This window comes from Papilio xuthus, unplaced genomic scaffold (assembly GCF_000836235.2).
Source record: "Papilio xuthus unplaced genomic scaffold, Pxut_1.1 DF824888.1, whole genome shotgun sequence".
In the NCBI taxonomy this organism is placed as follows: domain Eukaryota; kingdom Metazoa; phylum Arthropoda; class Insecta; order Lepidoptera; family Papilionidae; genus Papilio; species Papilio xuthus.
Genome location: NW_013533761.1, coordinates 586,050 through 602,305, shown reverse-complemented (window position 1 = coordinate 602,305; position 16,256 = coordinate 586,050). Strand labels below are relative to the sequence as shown.

Genomic DNA, 16,256 nt, shown 5'->3' with positions numbered 1-16,256 from the left:
GGTTTAATTTCGTTCGTTAAACACAACCATAGACTATGGAACTACTTATCTATTCCATTTGAGCACGGTTTAGGTGTTTATTTAATTTAATTTACAAGTCGGCACTTTAAAAAGGCATTTTTAATTATGTGTAATTAATTTACAAGTTAATTTAATTAATGTGTTTCAATTTAAACAACAAATAAATGATAATAAATAAAATTTTAGAACGAAACTCGTGGGACCGTTGACATGACAATGACATTTAGTGCAGCTTCGGATGTTAATGCCAGAATTTGGGAAATTTCCCCTAATTACGGTAGTATCTATAATCCAAACTCGCGGTGGAAATTAGGAAAATTTAAGGGGAATAATAATTGGTTAACAAAAGATTTTTTAGATAATCATCATCGTTTTAACCTACCCTAACATATGTGTGGTTTGACGTACAAAATCTAATAAATCTTTATATTTTTGCTTTTAGGTAACTTTAAACGGAATGCTTCGTTGTGATTGTTTTGCAGAACAATCATTACCTTAGTTTTTTTCACTTACAAAAATCATTTTTATTGTTGCATCTAACATTTTTAAACCGGAATTGTGGCGGGAATTGTAGGTAGATTTGGCTAAACTCAAGGCACGCATCTGGCAACCCTGCGCTGGGAACCGGGCTGCTCGGGGTCGGGTCGGGCCGGGACGGGCAGATTCATCAGTTGAAATCTGTCAAAGCGCAATGACGTTTCGTTGAGAACGGTGGCTGCCGTGCGGGTCGCGAAGTCTAACGTATTGTTAAAACATTAATTGCTTCCGATTCTTTGGCGCTTTAATTTCGCGCGGTCGCCATGGCGGACGACGAAAATAATTGTGAGGATAGTGCTGGTGATTATAAGGCGGGCGAGGGTCTTCGTTTGCGGGGCCGCAAAGGTGCCCTGAAAAAGAAGAATGTTTACCTCGTAAAAGATCATAAATTTATGCCGAGGTTCTTCAAGCAGCCGACGTTCTGCTCTCACTGCAAGGATTTTATATGGTAAGTATGTAATTGTAGTTTTGCTCGCATCTTACGAGTTCGTACAATGGTTTATGAGGAAATTAAAAATAGGCTATTTGTTTACGATGTAAATGAGTGCGGTTTCCGCGCAAGCCGCATGATAACTCGGCTGAATCACTGTATTATTTGATATATTTGGCCTAAGACACTATTTCGGCCCAATTTATTTAATTAATTTAATAAAAGAAAAATATAAAAGGTTTTAAAACAATTATACTTTTAAAACACTTATATTCCATGCCTTAATTTACAATTAAAAGTACTATTCATGCACACTTAAACAAGAAATGAAACAAAAGTTGTTACATTGAAAAATAAAAAATAATAGTTATAAAGTGGTACTTTTAATATTGAAAATAATATTTTTTGCATTAAAATAATTTTAAAACTTTAAGAACAAGTGATTCATATTTCATTCTAAGTCATGTATTTAACACTAATTTAATTTTAATAAAAATATATAAATTAATTTATCATCATCATTATCGGTTGAGGCTTCACAGCTGTGATTGACCCTCGGCTAGGGACATTGCTCCACTTTGTGATTCTAATTTTGGCTCTTTTATTCTATTGTCTCTTTACATTTATATAATTTTCCACATGTGCTATTCAAAACTTGCAATAATATAATATACTCTTGTTGAGTAAAAAACTTAAATCTTTGATTTAAAAAGTATTAATAACTTTCCACCGCATGGACAAAAAAAATCTCATTCCTTTTATTCACCTTGTAAGACAGGGATAGCTATATGTTTTTGTCCAAGTATCTGCAGTGGAAACATTATTAGTAAATATATAATGTATAGTTAGACCAAATCTCTACACACTGAAAATTTAAATTTGTAATTATTTTTTCTAATAGATGGCGCTATCCAATGCTCATAAACTAATGATTTCGTTTTAAGCTCTTATTATTATGGTTAAGTTATTTTAAGCTCACAGGGTGTTATATTTTAAGTCCAAAGACGTAAGATCCCTTTTCCACTAGGCGATTCCATGTGACTCAGTTCGCGCGTTATACGCGCTGGCGCAAAGCAATTCTTGTATTCATACAAATAGGAGTCGCGCGGCTAGTCGCATTAGTGGAAAATAAATCTAAGTATTTAGGAGTTCTATCTAATGAATAGTCGGATGACTATTCATGAGATAGAACTCCTAAATGAATATGCTGAAGCATGGATATGCTTTGATTAAGTTCTCTACTTACGTCCAGGTCTTGAGTCAATACGGGCGGTACTAAAAAATAACTTGATTTGTCGCCTATGACTTGATCTTCCAGACTTTGTTCTACATCTATGCCGAATTTCATCGACATCCGTTCAACCGTTGTGCAGATGACTTTCAACAAACATCCATACATCTGAAGAATTAGGAAGATATCCAGAAGTAGACTTTATATTTTGATTTTTAAAAGAACGCTTCTGATTAAGATCATGAATTTGATGCGATGAATGATAAGACTGAGTTTGAAAGTTAAAAACCTATACGTCATATAATAATTTAGCGTCGAAATATTTTTTATTAGTTTCGGAGTTGAATTGGTTTGATGGATTGGCGCATTCATTTTCCTATTTCCGCGAGTGACGTCACCAACAATACACCAGATGCAGGCACATTTATTGCGATGTAAAAAATGGGGCATTTTTTGTAAGTTTTTTTTAAACTAAGCTGTCATAGTTTGAAATACGAGCATTTTTAGTTTATATGAAAAAAACAGGCAACGGCTTTTGAAATATGATTCTCGAATTATATTACAATTAGTCATTATGCTTATCTTACTTCTTACTAATATTATAAATGTTTGGATGGATGGATGGATGTTTGAAGTTATATCCGGAACAACTCCTCGGAAAAAGGCTCCACGGATCTTGATGAAATATGATACAGATGTAGAACATAGTCTTGAAGAGCACATAGGCTACTTATAAAGTTTTTTTTTATTGCGCACGGAATACGGAATTTTTTCTTACCTCGCGTTAAAATTAATGGCCAAGTAATTGAACGCCTTATTAGAATCATTATCATTTTAATTAACGTTAATTTTCCTTATAATATTTTATTTAAAAAAAATTGTAACCGAAATCATTCGAAGCTTAAATGCTCGGGTCACATTTCCTTCTGTCAGCGGTCCTAATAACCATTTAACGGGAACCCTTTCAGGATCGGTCGAAAAACACAATAAGCTTGTTTACAAACTGTATACGAATAGGTTATTAGAATAATAACAAAAGAATAGTAAATAAAATGTCTTTTTTTGTATAGAAAAAGATTCCTCGTTTCTATATTAAATGATATTTCCAATTAACTAATACCGTGACAGAGAAGACTATATGACTTTAAACAAGTGTAAATAACTCTAAGTCTAGACCTTATTAATTTTAATTTATGATATAAGATTAAGAAATGCAACGACAATCGTCTCGGTATCAAGCATTACGTCATCGTGTCCTGCGAAAGATCTAGTTCAATCTGGTTATAAGCAGATTGTATTATTTCTTTTTGAGCGTCATTTTGTCATTATTTAAGAAACTCTAATTGATTTTTTCTTGCCAGCTACTATCGTTGAAAATTAAAATAATTAAATCTACGCATTTTGAGTCGACAAGGTTTTACGTACATTGAACTAGCTGTTGCCCGCGACTCGGTACGCGTGGATATATAAAAAACTGAATTAGTGTAGCCCATCCATCCATCCACATCACATCCATCTAAACATTCGCATTTACAATATTAGTAAGTTAAATAAAAAGTAGCTTTTCAAGGCATAAATTCGAAAAAAAATGAATAAATAGTATCCTATGTCCGTCTCCTGGCTCTAAGCTACTTCCTCGACAATTTTGAGCCACATCGGTAAACCCGTTCTTCAGTTATAAATAGTGTAACTAACACGACTTTCTTTTATATATATAGATTGTGACACCCTGTAGTTTAAACTTCTGAACCGATTTTGACGTGTACAGTGTCTTTTGATTCATACCCTTGCGCTGACCGTGGGTTTCTAACACCAAAGTAACACATCATCATCCCTGTCACTACCTTTGGTAAAAGATCAGAGGTAACTTTATTATAAACAGAGATTTTGGTCTAATAACATACGATGTATGTTAGAGGTTAAGTCGAGATTTTTGTTTTTTTTTTCTTAATTGTTTCGTAACTTGTACAAACTATTATGTAGTAAGGAACGCATCTCTGCGGAAATCAGTATACTATCACACCCATTATCAAAGAAGATAAGATAAAAAAAATTATGTCGACCGCAGAAATTGCAATAGTTTATGTAATAAAATATGTCTTAGTATTCAGAGAAAGATGCATATAGTTTCGATTGAGTTTTTGTTTTTCCCTAAGTTTTTTTTTATTGTGTCTTTATAACCTAAACTATAACAGTGGTAGAGCCCGCTTTAACATCTTCGCATGAATTGGCCCGACGCGCCAGGTAAATACCACGACCACTCAGAAGACAGGCGTCAAGTGGAAGTAATTCCACGTTTCGTCTGATGAGTGTGCGTCCCAGAGGCCTAATTTAGTCCTCTTTTCCTTCCCACCCTTTTTCTTATAAGGAAAGGATGGGAAGTGGATGTGGACTTTCTGGATGAGAGGATGCATGGAAAGGGAAGTTATTTTCTTTCTGTACAGCCTCTCCTCCATCGATTGTCTCAATTGCGTATGTCTATGGGCAACGGTCACTTCGCTATTTCAGCGATTTAAGGTGGCCGCTCGCTCGTGTGTCACCTTATGATATAATAGAATCCTAAAGTTATAAAAAGTCGTCTTGAGTTAATTACAAATGGATCAAAACGCAGACTTGTCGTGTGGAAATACCAAGAATGACTATGCTCAAGTAGTTCGGTTTGTCCGATTATGTATTAGTCATAATTTCGACTTAATCACGATAATTGGACGGTAGCAATCAACCGTCGGTTTTGTGCGTAAATTAATACTAGTCTGATATCTTGTACGTTTATTCTATAACAATTGTATGAATAGGTTCATGAAATGAACTGAATGAGGTCGTAGGATAAAACTTTGTAGCGATCAATACGAGAAGCTTACAACAGAAGATTTGGCATGTACTATAAATGTTAATTGTGAGTTTCCACTGCAAAAAATCCATACAACAACATATTATCGGCGTGGAGTTACACAAAGATATAATTATTAGCCTATGTGTTCTTCCAGACTACATTCAAACAAACATCCATCCATCTAAAAATTCACATTTTTAATATTAGTATGAAGTAAGATTAGAGAGATGATAAGAAGTTTTCGTACTACAGTTTCAACAGTGAAAACCCACGGTATGACTGTCTATTTGCTTATACATTTGTGATAAGATGATAATAAAACAAAATACAATCGAGCCCGCATATTATCACATCCATTTACCGCATCAATGTGTCATAACAAGATTAACATGTATCGTGGGTAACGTTCTCACGGCTTGGTTTCGCTTTGGTACTTGAAGGTTGATAATAGTAATTAAACAGATTAAAATACTCGTGGGTTTCCCTTGTCAAAACACATTTAAAGAAACATAAATTTAATTCAACTTTTCCTAAAATTACAAACCAAAAAGATAAAAATTGCACTTAAAAAAAGCACCTTATGAAAAATCCTTGTTGAATCTTATATTAGATAGTAGATTTTGATAAATATTTGATGTTTGTTTGTATGTATGTCCAGAACGGTAATGGATCTTGATGAAATTTAGCATAAATGTAGAACATAGTCTGGAAGAACACATAGGCTATTTATAAAGTTTTTTTTTAACTCCGCGCGGACACAGTCTCGCGCGACATCTAGTGTGTTAACGTTAATAGTCATTTTTTATTTCTATTATAAAAAACCTGAAGTTATAAATATCTTCTATTGTTTCGGATCGCATTATTAATGTATGACGCAATTTACTGTGTTTATTGTGGAGTAGGGCGGAAGGTGCGTAGGTCATACTTGCGGTTTCCTGTTTGGTTTCTGAGCGTCTTGGAAATATTATAATATAAAACTATTTTAACTTAATTATATTACTTTTAGTTACGTTATAAAGCTACAAGAAATTTCTTTAAATATAATTAACCAGCTGTTGCCCGCGACTGGGTCCGAGCGGAATTAAAAAAATACTATTGGTAGCACCGTAATGTTATATTATAAATGGACTATGCAACAAAAAAAGAATTTAAACGTTTAAACAAACAAACAAACAAACTCTTTCGCTTTATAATATTAGTATAGATGACTATGGAATTTTAAATCAAAAAATTACTTTGTTAAATACGATTAGTTTTTTTTATGTCCATTTAATTATAAACATTTTATTATTTAGTCCCATTGAATTAAAATATTAAAATGATCGTTGGCGTTTTTTTTAATAATGAGACATAGACAAAAAGTTTGCTCCTAATATTTACAATTTTACGAAAAGACTAGCCAGTATTTTGCAATTACTTTATTGTCCTTGTATCCGATTTATTTCTTTTTCGCTTCGTCAAACAATAAAACAACGTCAAAAAGTTGCTGACGCTTACTTAAAGTAAATTGGTTATTCCATAAGTTTTTGTAGCACTTTTTATAGCAAACTATATTCGAATAAGACAGAATGATTCATTCAATTGATCTTGGTTTTTAAAACTATTAATCATTCGTTATTAACTGGAGTGCTAATTGCAGTTATCATTATTTTTGTATCTCGGTGACGAAGAACGAATGAATTAACACATCGTTAAATCGATTAATTCGATACGCTGTGATTCGATTATTCGCCAATGAGTTTCTAAATCGAATCGATGGTGAATGATTGAAAATAATACTTTGTTATATGTAATTTATAGTATTCCAAACAGTTGTGCTTTCCAGTACAATAGTACAGTAATTTTTCTTATAAGGAAAGGATGGGAAGTGGAAGTGGACTTTCCGGATGAGAGGATTCATGGAAAGGTATATTTTCTTTCTGTGCATCCTCTCCTTCGATTAAAGTAAGGCAACGCATATGCAATTCCGTATATCTATGGGCAACGTTCACTTCGCTATATCAGCGATTTCAGGTAGCCGCTCGCTCATTTGCCACCTTATGATATAAAAAAACAGACGCACTGACCTGGTAAGGACAGTATGGGTTCACTGGTGCCAGTAAGTGCTTACAATAAGCCAGCGCTGGTAAATAAACTACGTATTATCCGGGACTTGTTGCCACAAGGTGGCAAATGTAAATTGCCACGACCGCATGCCACTTCACCAGATGGGATCGTGGTCAAGCGCTAGCTTATAAAACGTAAAAAAAAAAGAATGGCGTTTTCCTACGCGCTGCTGACGATTACTATTAATCTTCCCGAGTCATAGTCGAATTACCAGATAATACGATACACTTTTACTTTATGTTGACTAAAGATATGTTTGCAACTATAAGTAAATTCTTCTAGTTAAAATTTGTTTAGGATTTTTTGTACTACTAATTTTGCCTCGTAAACTTGTACTCTGACAAGATGTTTTAAAAAGAAATATTCTATTTTATAAATACAGTAAGAAATTCCTCGATAGCTTTCTTGAAATATTTCTCGTTGGTATTTTAATAAAGGTCATTCAACCGGAGCGTGTTAATTCTGTAACAATAATAGATCGTTGAATAACCACTCCCTGAATTTTATTTGTAATTCGAACATCATTTATCTTGTCCGAAAAAGACTTGCGTAAGCGAGGTGACAACACTTTCGGTTGTCCGGTGTTAAAACCTGGTCATATCTTTGACACTACATTTAAAAATAACAAAAACATAACATTTTAACATATTAGTCATATTAAGTTTGTAACAACAACCTTTTGACTGGCAGAAGTCACTATAGGTTCCCATATAGTTGCTCCAACCTACCCTAGTTAGAGTAAGCCTTAGTCAACGACGCTGGCCCAGTTGGTTGTTGGGTTTGTTTTCTTCACTTGATGATAGACATCACATACCACTAACATCCGAAAATGCAGCGCGGAGTCGCGAACGCTTGTAAGTGGTTCTGGTACATGACGACCACGACCTGTCTGATAAGATTGCAACGCCAGAAGAGGTGATAGAAGTCTTCATGGAAATTATAATACGGAAGATGACTTCTTCACTAAATTTACAAATGCAGCTGTAATTAGCTATCAGTAATGATTTATTGCCAGCCGTTTAACATTCAACTGTTTAATGTGGTGCCAACATTTCGTAATTGATTGATGAACTAATTGGTGCCAACATTACTGAGATTTTTGATAAAAGCATATATGTATGCTTGTAAGGGCTTGTTCACATTTAAGTCGCGGCGCGTTTTCGCGTTTGCCGCCAGGAGTGTGCGCGATCAAGCAGTTCAAACCAAATAAATTTACTTGACATCGCGAGTAAATCGCACGCTACGGACAATAGTTTGGTGTGAATACTCTCTTATAACCATCGTATGTTTGATATTTTCCCTAGCGCGGCTCTATGTCCATCGTCCATATGTAGTTAAATGTTTTCTGCATATTACGCACTGAAGGCAAATGTTTGTTCACGTTGACTGGGAAGACTCGTGACACTGATGACGTCACAACATTGTACATATAAACATTTCTTATGGCTTAGTTTTTTAATTTTTTTCTCATCAAACTAGAATTAAATATCGATAATGAAAAGCTTTTTAAATATGTTTAAAAATCAATTGCTTACTTTATAATGCTTTTTATTTCATGTATTAAACATGTACAGGTACAAAGTCCCGACTGCTAATCTACTAACAACCAAACACATAAGTTTCCCTCGAAGTTTATTCAAGATTTCGTGGTTTCGTTTACATAATTTACTTTGGATAAAGTTTGTTAAGTAAAGTTTATCGTAGCTAAATATTATTGACCGAACCAGTGAATTTTCCAGAAAGTCGTAATGTGAACCTGATGAAATTCGTGCGAACTCGCAAAACTTAAACACCCCGCCCTCAACTTGGCCAAGTTAATATTTAAAGCTTCGTTCAAGTTAAATAGAACACTCACTTGATAAACTCTTGGTCGAAGTTTTCTATTATTTATTCAACTGTTCGAACATTAGGCCTAATTTTGTCTGCATTCCACGCAATGTTTAGAAACTCTTCAAAGTTTGGTAATTTTTGAATTAGTTACAAATTTTACTTCTCACTAATATTATTCTGTTTGAAGGTATCTCGAATTTGGTATAGATGTAGAACATATTCTTAAAGAAAACATAAGCTACTAATTGAGTTTCTTTAAATACAGCGAGGACGGAGTCGCGGGATAAAGCTAGTTTATAAAAAAGTTTATGACTGGTTTTGAAATGTTATTATACTTAAACCTATACATATACAAGAAAAACTTCTAGATTTCTTTACTTCCATTGTCCGTGTCTTTTCCTTGGTAACAGTTAACAAGACGCTTTAATTGTTTGTACTGCACCCACACACATGCGCTGGGTAGAGTTAGTCGATTATTTCATTTTTTATCACTACAAATATTTTTTGATAATTCTTCCCTTATAAATTAAACTCTTTAATAGTAATAGATAGAGATCAATAAAATAATCAAAAAGGGGCTCTATTAAGTGCACTCGAAACTGACGTGCATATATGCATAGATGTATGAATTTAGAGGAAGCCAGGGAGGTATGTCAATGAAAAAAAGAAAATATGGAGGTCCGTAATCTCTGCCTACTCCTCTTTGTTACCGGCGTGAGTTAGGTCGTTATCTTAAATAGACAATTTAAATGTTATGTCACGTTACATTTACATTAACCAAGCCCAAAACCAATTAAATGAAGGAAACGATGAAAAAAACAGAATAAAATAGATCGCAATCTAGCAGACCATTAGTAGTAAGCAAGTAGGCGATTAGCAACTTGTACAAAAGAGCTTTGTACAAAAGATACGTTGCGAAGCGAGCGCTCTATCGACTAAAGCATCGTACCTCATTTGTTCCGACTATAAGTATTTTTGTTCCTTTTTCCACTGACTTCGAGAAGGAAGATATACACATGAACAGTTCACAAATCAATGCTTTTTTAAGCACGGAAAAGTGACTGATAAGAGAATTATAAAGAAGATACTTTAGTTTTATCTAAATAGTTTTATTCGCCTTCAAACAAACAATGTAATTAAGCGTCGATAGCCTATTGGTTAGGGATACGGCTTTCCGATCACGAGGACGGTGGTTCGAATTCCGCCATTCGACTATTGTCGTAAACCATAACCTAGCACAAGCCTAGAGCTTAGATGGAATGGTAAAAGAAATATTATTAAATTTACAAAAAATCTCCTAAGATTTTATTTAAAAAAATTATAAAATTCTTAATAAAGATTTTTTTTTGCGTAGTATAAGAGTGCATTCTATTTGTTTATAGGTCTATGTCATGCGAATGTTGATTAGTGACAGAACCGTGACATAGTGCTTTTTACCGCGAGTTGCCACTGTTGAAACACATGTACATTTTTCTTTATTTTTTAGACGCGCAGTTGTCAAAATAAAGAAAAATGTAATTACTGGATTATTTAACATCCATTACTTTGGTCTAATGTTTTATAATGTAAAGTATACAAAGGAATAAAATAACATAGATCGGGCAAGAGATAACATACCGCATAATTAAAAGATATACGCAAAGGATTGTTATCACAGGTGTCGGATGTTGGGTTTCGCGGAATCTATCGGATTCTACCGTCTGTTTGTTTTTATAACGTTTGTATAATTATTGACGATTTTGTATACAAAGAACTAAGGGCCTGGTCTCGTAAAACTGTACTCCATCGTCGCTTAGAGCTAAAAAATTAGACAATGATTCCAATCATTTTAGCCTTAACATACGTCAATTTTTTTATACAGTGACTATAAGGCACGGCGCGATTTTTGTCAAATCATGTCATCATGTAATTGACCGATAAATAATGAAATACTTGTACCAAAAGTAGTCGACTTTGACCTCCTAAATATGTTTCATCGGCGTTGAAAGGGTTAAATACATGTTTAACACTGTCTTATTATATTTCTTTGCAATAATACAGTTATTATTTAACTTTAAGAAACAAAAGATGACCAATATTGAGGTAATATATTTTGTTTTTTTTTCTCGCTGGCACATAAATCTCCATTTTGTCCGTCCTAGATCAATAGGATTAAAGTGAAAATTGTTGTACATCCCTGCGCAAACAATCTTTTCAGATAAAAGACTGAAAAGGCATGTGCGTGATTTCTTCTCTTTTGGATAGAAATATTTCACTTGGATGATTTAGGGTTGTGTTACTCTAAAATTGACTATCATAAAAATTTTAGAAATATACTTGTAATTTTTTGAATAAGGTTATTATTTCCTGACACTGGAATAAGTGAAATACATACAATGAATTTATTGCTAGAAATAATATCGTTAGTATTAAGTCCTGTCCATTCTAAAGATAAGGACACTTAAGTACTCTAGATACAAGTTAAGATGTAAGGACTCTGTATCAAAGGTAAAGTTGTTTTGAAATGCGTTTATAAATATTAATAGTGAAGTCAAATGAATTTACTTGTTGGATTTTTCTTTTCATTTTGTGACCACTTGAAATATACTCATAATAAAGTTAAATAAGAGCAACAAGTAAAAGCAATGAAAATATTAAGACGCCTAATGTTGTTCAGACTAGAATAAGTTACTCTAAGGTTTTTATTATCAATCTTTTTGATATAATTTTTCGAATGTAGGCTGTGATACTGTTTTGTTCGTTGAATTAGTAAAATTAATAATAATATATGTCTCAACTCTCAAGCTTTGATGACGACCATAACTGTTTATAGCTGAGATCCTGAATGACTGAATAAAACTATGTTAATGTAACTTATTCTGTTTTATGATTAATAAATTATATAGATATATTTGCAGACAAATAATTATATAAGAATTTATAAATTTGCAGTTACACGCATCACACGAATTGCGTCACGGAGGCCTAATTTAGTCCTCTTTCTCTTTCCACCCTTTTTCTTATAAGTAAACGATGGGAAGTGGAAGTGGACTTTCCAGATGAGAGCATGGGAAGGGAAAATATTTTCTTTCTGTGTATTCTCTCCTCCGTCGATTAAAGGTAGGCAACGCATATGTGTATGTGTAATTGCGTATGTCTATTGGCAACAGTCACTTCGTTATTTCAGCGATTTCAGGTGGCCGCTCGCTCGTTTGCCACCTTATGGTATAAAAAAAAAATATTTTTTTAATTCCGCGCGGACGGAGTCCCAGGCGACAGCTAGTTGATTATAAAACTAAGATAGTATTATTTAACATGATATGAATGCAATAAACGTGGACGCTTGGCAGCCAGTCAAAGAATGACGCGTGGGTGTGTATAGAATAAGCGATTATGAAAATACGTAATGAGCATATTTGTAAAGATTGATTCACGCGGAGTTTAGTTTCAAATGTGTTTGTTTTGTACAACATCTGGCGATATAGTAAATAAATATGATTTATAGAGAACTGAACTATATTTAAAATATCGTTACGTAATTATTTTAAAAATTATTAACTACAAAGTGTTACGATACTTTTCTTGGATCTTACGTATGAGACGAATCTTACGTTTTGAATGAAAGCACTTATCTCGAAGGTTTACGTTGTCTTGTATACCAAGGAGCTTTATGCAGTTTAGAGTAGAGTAGGTACACTTGAATTTAGTTAGAACGATGGTACAAAATGTAAGGATAGCAGATTGTCGTTGTTAATAAGGGAATACGGATAAGGGATAGTCAAAACAGAATTTTTGTTTTAACAAACGATTTAATCGAGGTAAGTATCCTGTTTCCTACGATATATAACTTTATTAAAACAAACTTTGAAAAAAAGCGATAGTGTTTTGTTAATTAACGTCTTGTAATCTATAGTAATATTATAAAGCGGAAGAGTTTGTTTGTTTGTTTAAACGCGCTAATCTCAGGAACTACTGCTCCGATTTGAAAAATTGTTTTTTTTTGTTGGATGTTTACTAGTTGTCGCGATGGACAGCTAGTTTTGAAATAAACATCAGGTTATTTTGTTGCTTACTATGTTACTAATGCTAATAAACTTTTAACAAAACTAAATGTAAAGAGAGTTAGTTAAATAGTTTTCTAGGAAGTTTTATATAGAGCAACATTAGCGGGTAGTTTTCGATTGGGATTTATTGACGTAGTTGTTATAATGGCAACGCTCGTAAACAGATGTGTAATTAGCGCTAATAGTGACAAGTTAATGATACCACTCAATCGGTTCATTGCAATATAACTTGTAATAAAATAAAAAGATTAAAAATTAAACTAGATGTGCCCGCGACTTCGTCTCCGTGAAATACTGTCCTTGAGCTGTAGTACCGGAGAGTACATGGACATTGCAACGTTACTTTATTTTTTTTAAATATATTTTTTTTCTACAATAAAAGTAGCTTAAGTTACTTCTTATTACATCGGCTACCTGCTAATAAAAGTCCCGTCAAAATCGGTAGAGCCATTTTAGAGATTAGCCGAAACAAACATACAGACAGACAAAAATTCTAAAAAGTGTTATTTTGGTGTATGTACCCTACATATATATATGTAGTAAAAATCGGTTATTACAATATTACAAACAGACACTCTAATTTTATTTCAATTTATTCAATTGATTACATATTGGTATGTTTTTTTTTTCTTTTATTATCTTTAAATAAATTAGGGTAGCGTTAAAAACGTTTACATATCCCAAGCAGACTTTATATAAGATGTCAAAAATGGATGTAAGATAAACATATAAGGGTTCCTTTGGAGTCTGTGTGGGAATCAGTGAACGATCTCTTTCAACTGAAGTTATTTTACGGTCGCTTTGACTTGGCTCGCTCAATGTACTCAGTTTATGTCACCGGTACATCGTGTACACCGTCCGTTTGTAATTTGACCAGATAAAATATAAGATTTGACAAATTCGACAAAGAATGTAAGGTGAATGTTGCGGCAATGTAAAAGTGACATTTTTTAATTTATCATCAGTGCCAATCAATATGTAATTCTTTATTGGATGCACAGAAATTATTACAGCCATAGCCGACATATGAAATGTCAATTTCAAAGTGTCGAAATATAATCAAAGTTTAATATATGTTAATTTGTTCGATGCAATTTTTCGAGTTTGTACGATTTGTAATGGTGAATTATAAATTGGCGCCGTACATAATTTGCCGGTAACGTATTCACTCTTTTATCGCGATTTTATTTTTGTGAATAACGTATTTTCACTGTGGAATAATCTCCGGATATTGAATTGTCGAAAAATAATGTTTTCTCAAAGTGAAATCAGTTTTACTTTTTCTATTTAAGTTGGTTTGGTTCGGTATGAGAATAATTTTAGGATTGCCTCAGGTATTTCTGACGAATTTCTTTTTTTATTACAAGATGTTGCCGACTCCGTCCGCTTTAGCCTATGTTGAGCCGTTTTTGAGATACCTTTTAATCCATTCATCCATCCAAAACTGACTCATTTATAATATAAGTAAGATATTTTTAACTAGTAAAATTTATAACTTCTTGTATCAGTGTTGTCATTTTTAATTAATTAAAAACATTCCAACTGTCTAAAATATAAACTACCAGTTTATCTTAATTTACTGAAAAAATGTTTAAAACTAAATACTGAGTTGTTTAAATGTTTTTTTTAAACAATAAAAGTAAATGCTAAAGAAAATTACAAAAAGCGTATTAGTAGTGACAGATTATCGTAAAAAAATATGAAAGAAGTTCACTGAATGCTAAAAGATATTGGTGACCCAAATTGTCTTAACTCTGTGGGCGGCAGATATTCAGTATTGTGGGCGTGATTTACATTTTTATGTTATCCAGGTGATCGCCACAGCGATTTGTGTCCCTGTCACATAAATTCACTTTTCCAAACATCAACATTACATCTATTATAAGATTGCTTTACTGTTATCTTACTAATATTATAAATGCGAATGTTTGGATGGATGGATGTTTGTAAGAAGATATCTCCATAACGACTGCATGGATCTTGCTGAAACTTGGCATAGATGTAGAACATAGTCAGGAAGAATACATAGGCTACAATTTTTTTTTATTCCGGGCGGACGTAGTCGTGGGTGGCAGCTAGTATATAAATTATATGTTTTTCAAATATAATCAGAGGTTTATCGGGTTAAACTTATAATAATGTAACAAATTTTTTTTGTAAGGTGAGCATAGTAATAAGAAATGTTACGTATTCTGAATTTCTTCCCCGACTCTTGAATGAAGGGTTCTCGATACACCGCCATCTTGAGCGTGACCTCGTCAAAATTATTTTGTTTCTTTTCAAAGTCTACACTTTATTTATTGTAATTATCTTACAAAATATTTATTGTTACAAACTATGTACTAAGAAACTTACGTAGGAAAAGGACAAAGAAAATGAATTGTTTAAATTGTATAATATTATATTATATTTGTTTTTCAATGCTTTCTTTATTTATTTCAAATCTCTCTTCGTTAAACCGTTAAAAATATACTGGAAAATTAATTTTAGTAAGACATCTCTATTCAATGAAATGACACCTGCTAACGACCTCTGTATGTTAAAAGTCAGAACTGTTCTTACTGTGAAGTTCCAGTGTCATACCACTTGTATTAAGGCAATATTGCTTTCCCTTTTACTCATTGAAAAAAACCTGAGATAGCAATATTGTTCGTATCCATTTGAAAATTACGATAAGAAGAAAAATATGTGTTGTATAAAACAGAAAAGAATGAAATAAATAAACGCAGTGCAATCATTTTTAATGATCTAATCAACATTATTTGGACGGGCTAAGCTTGTTCTGAAGTTTGTTTTGGCATTCTTCAAATGACGTTATAAACTAGTTCTTTGTAGTTGTGGGCGGAGGAATTAACGAAATGCATTAGTTTTCCTCAAATTCTTAAGTCATTGTGGTGCTTGTTGTTTTTGTATTCGAGTTTAACTTCGCTCACGCAGTTTGACTAATACTGTTGTTTTGTCTTAAACACACTACCAAGAAATTATACACCTACATTTATTATTTTTTTTGGGAAGTAGCGAGTTGAAAAAGTTTTTATTCAATACTTGAACACGTTGGCATGCTTTTACTATTAAAGACTAGTCAAATAGCCGTATTCTTTACGATTTGTTTAACCAATCGCCGATATATGTAAATATTTAGGAAGTGTGGCAGTTGTCCCGTAACTATGCGTGTTTACGAGGTTGGACAACACGTCACGATTGCAACGTAATGTTTATGTTACT

The 16,256-nt window shown here is 33.0% G+C and overlaps 1 protein-coding gene across 2 annotated transcripts in view; it reads left to right on the top strand.

The window, feature by feature from the left end:
• Window positions 1-671: 671 nt before the first annotated feature.
• Window positions 672-16,256, top strand: part of Pkc53E (Protein C kinase 53E) — a 92,031-nt gene continuing 76,446 nt past the window's right edge. Inside the window, exon 1 of one of the 2 annotated variants that reach the window (XM_013325293.1) lies at window positions 672-1,006. In XM_013325293.1, coding sequence (XP_013180747.1) covers window positions 822-1,006 — 185 coding nt within the window. In that variant the 5' untranslated portion in view covers window positions 672-821. The remainder of the gene's footprint in view (window positions 1,007-16,256) is intronic. The other variant, XM_013325294.1, reaches the window with a different exon arrangement.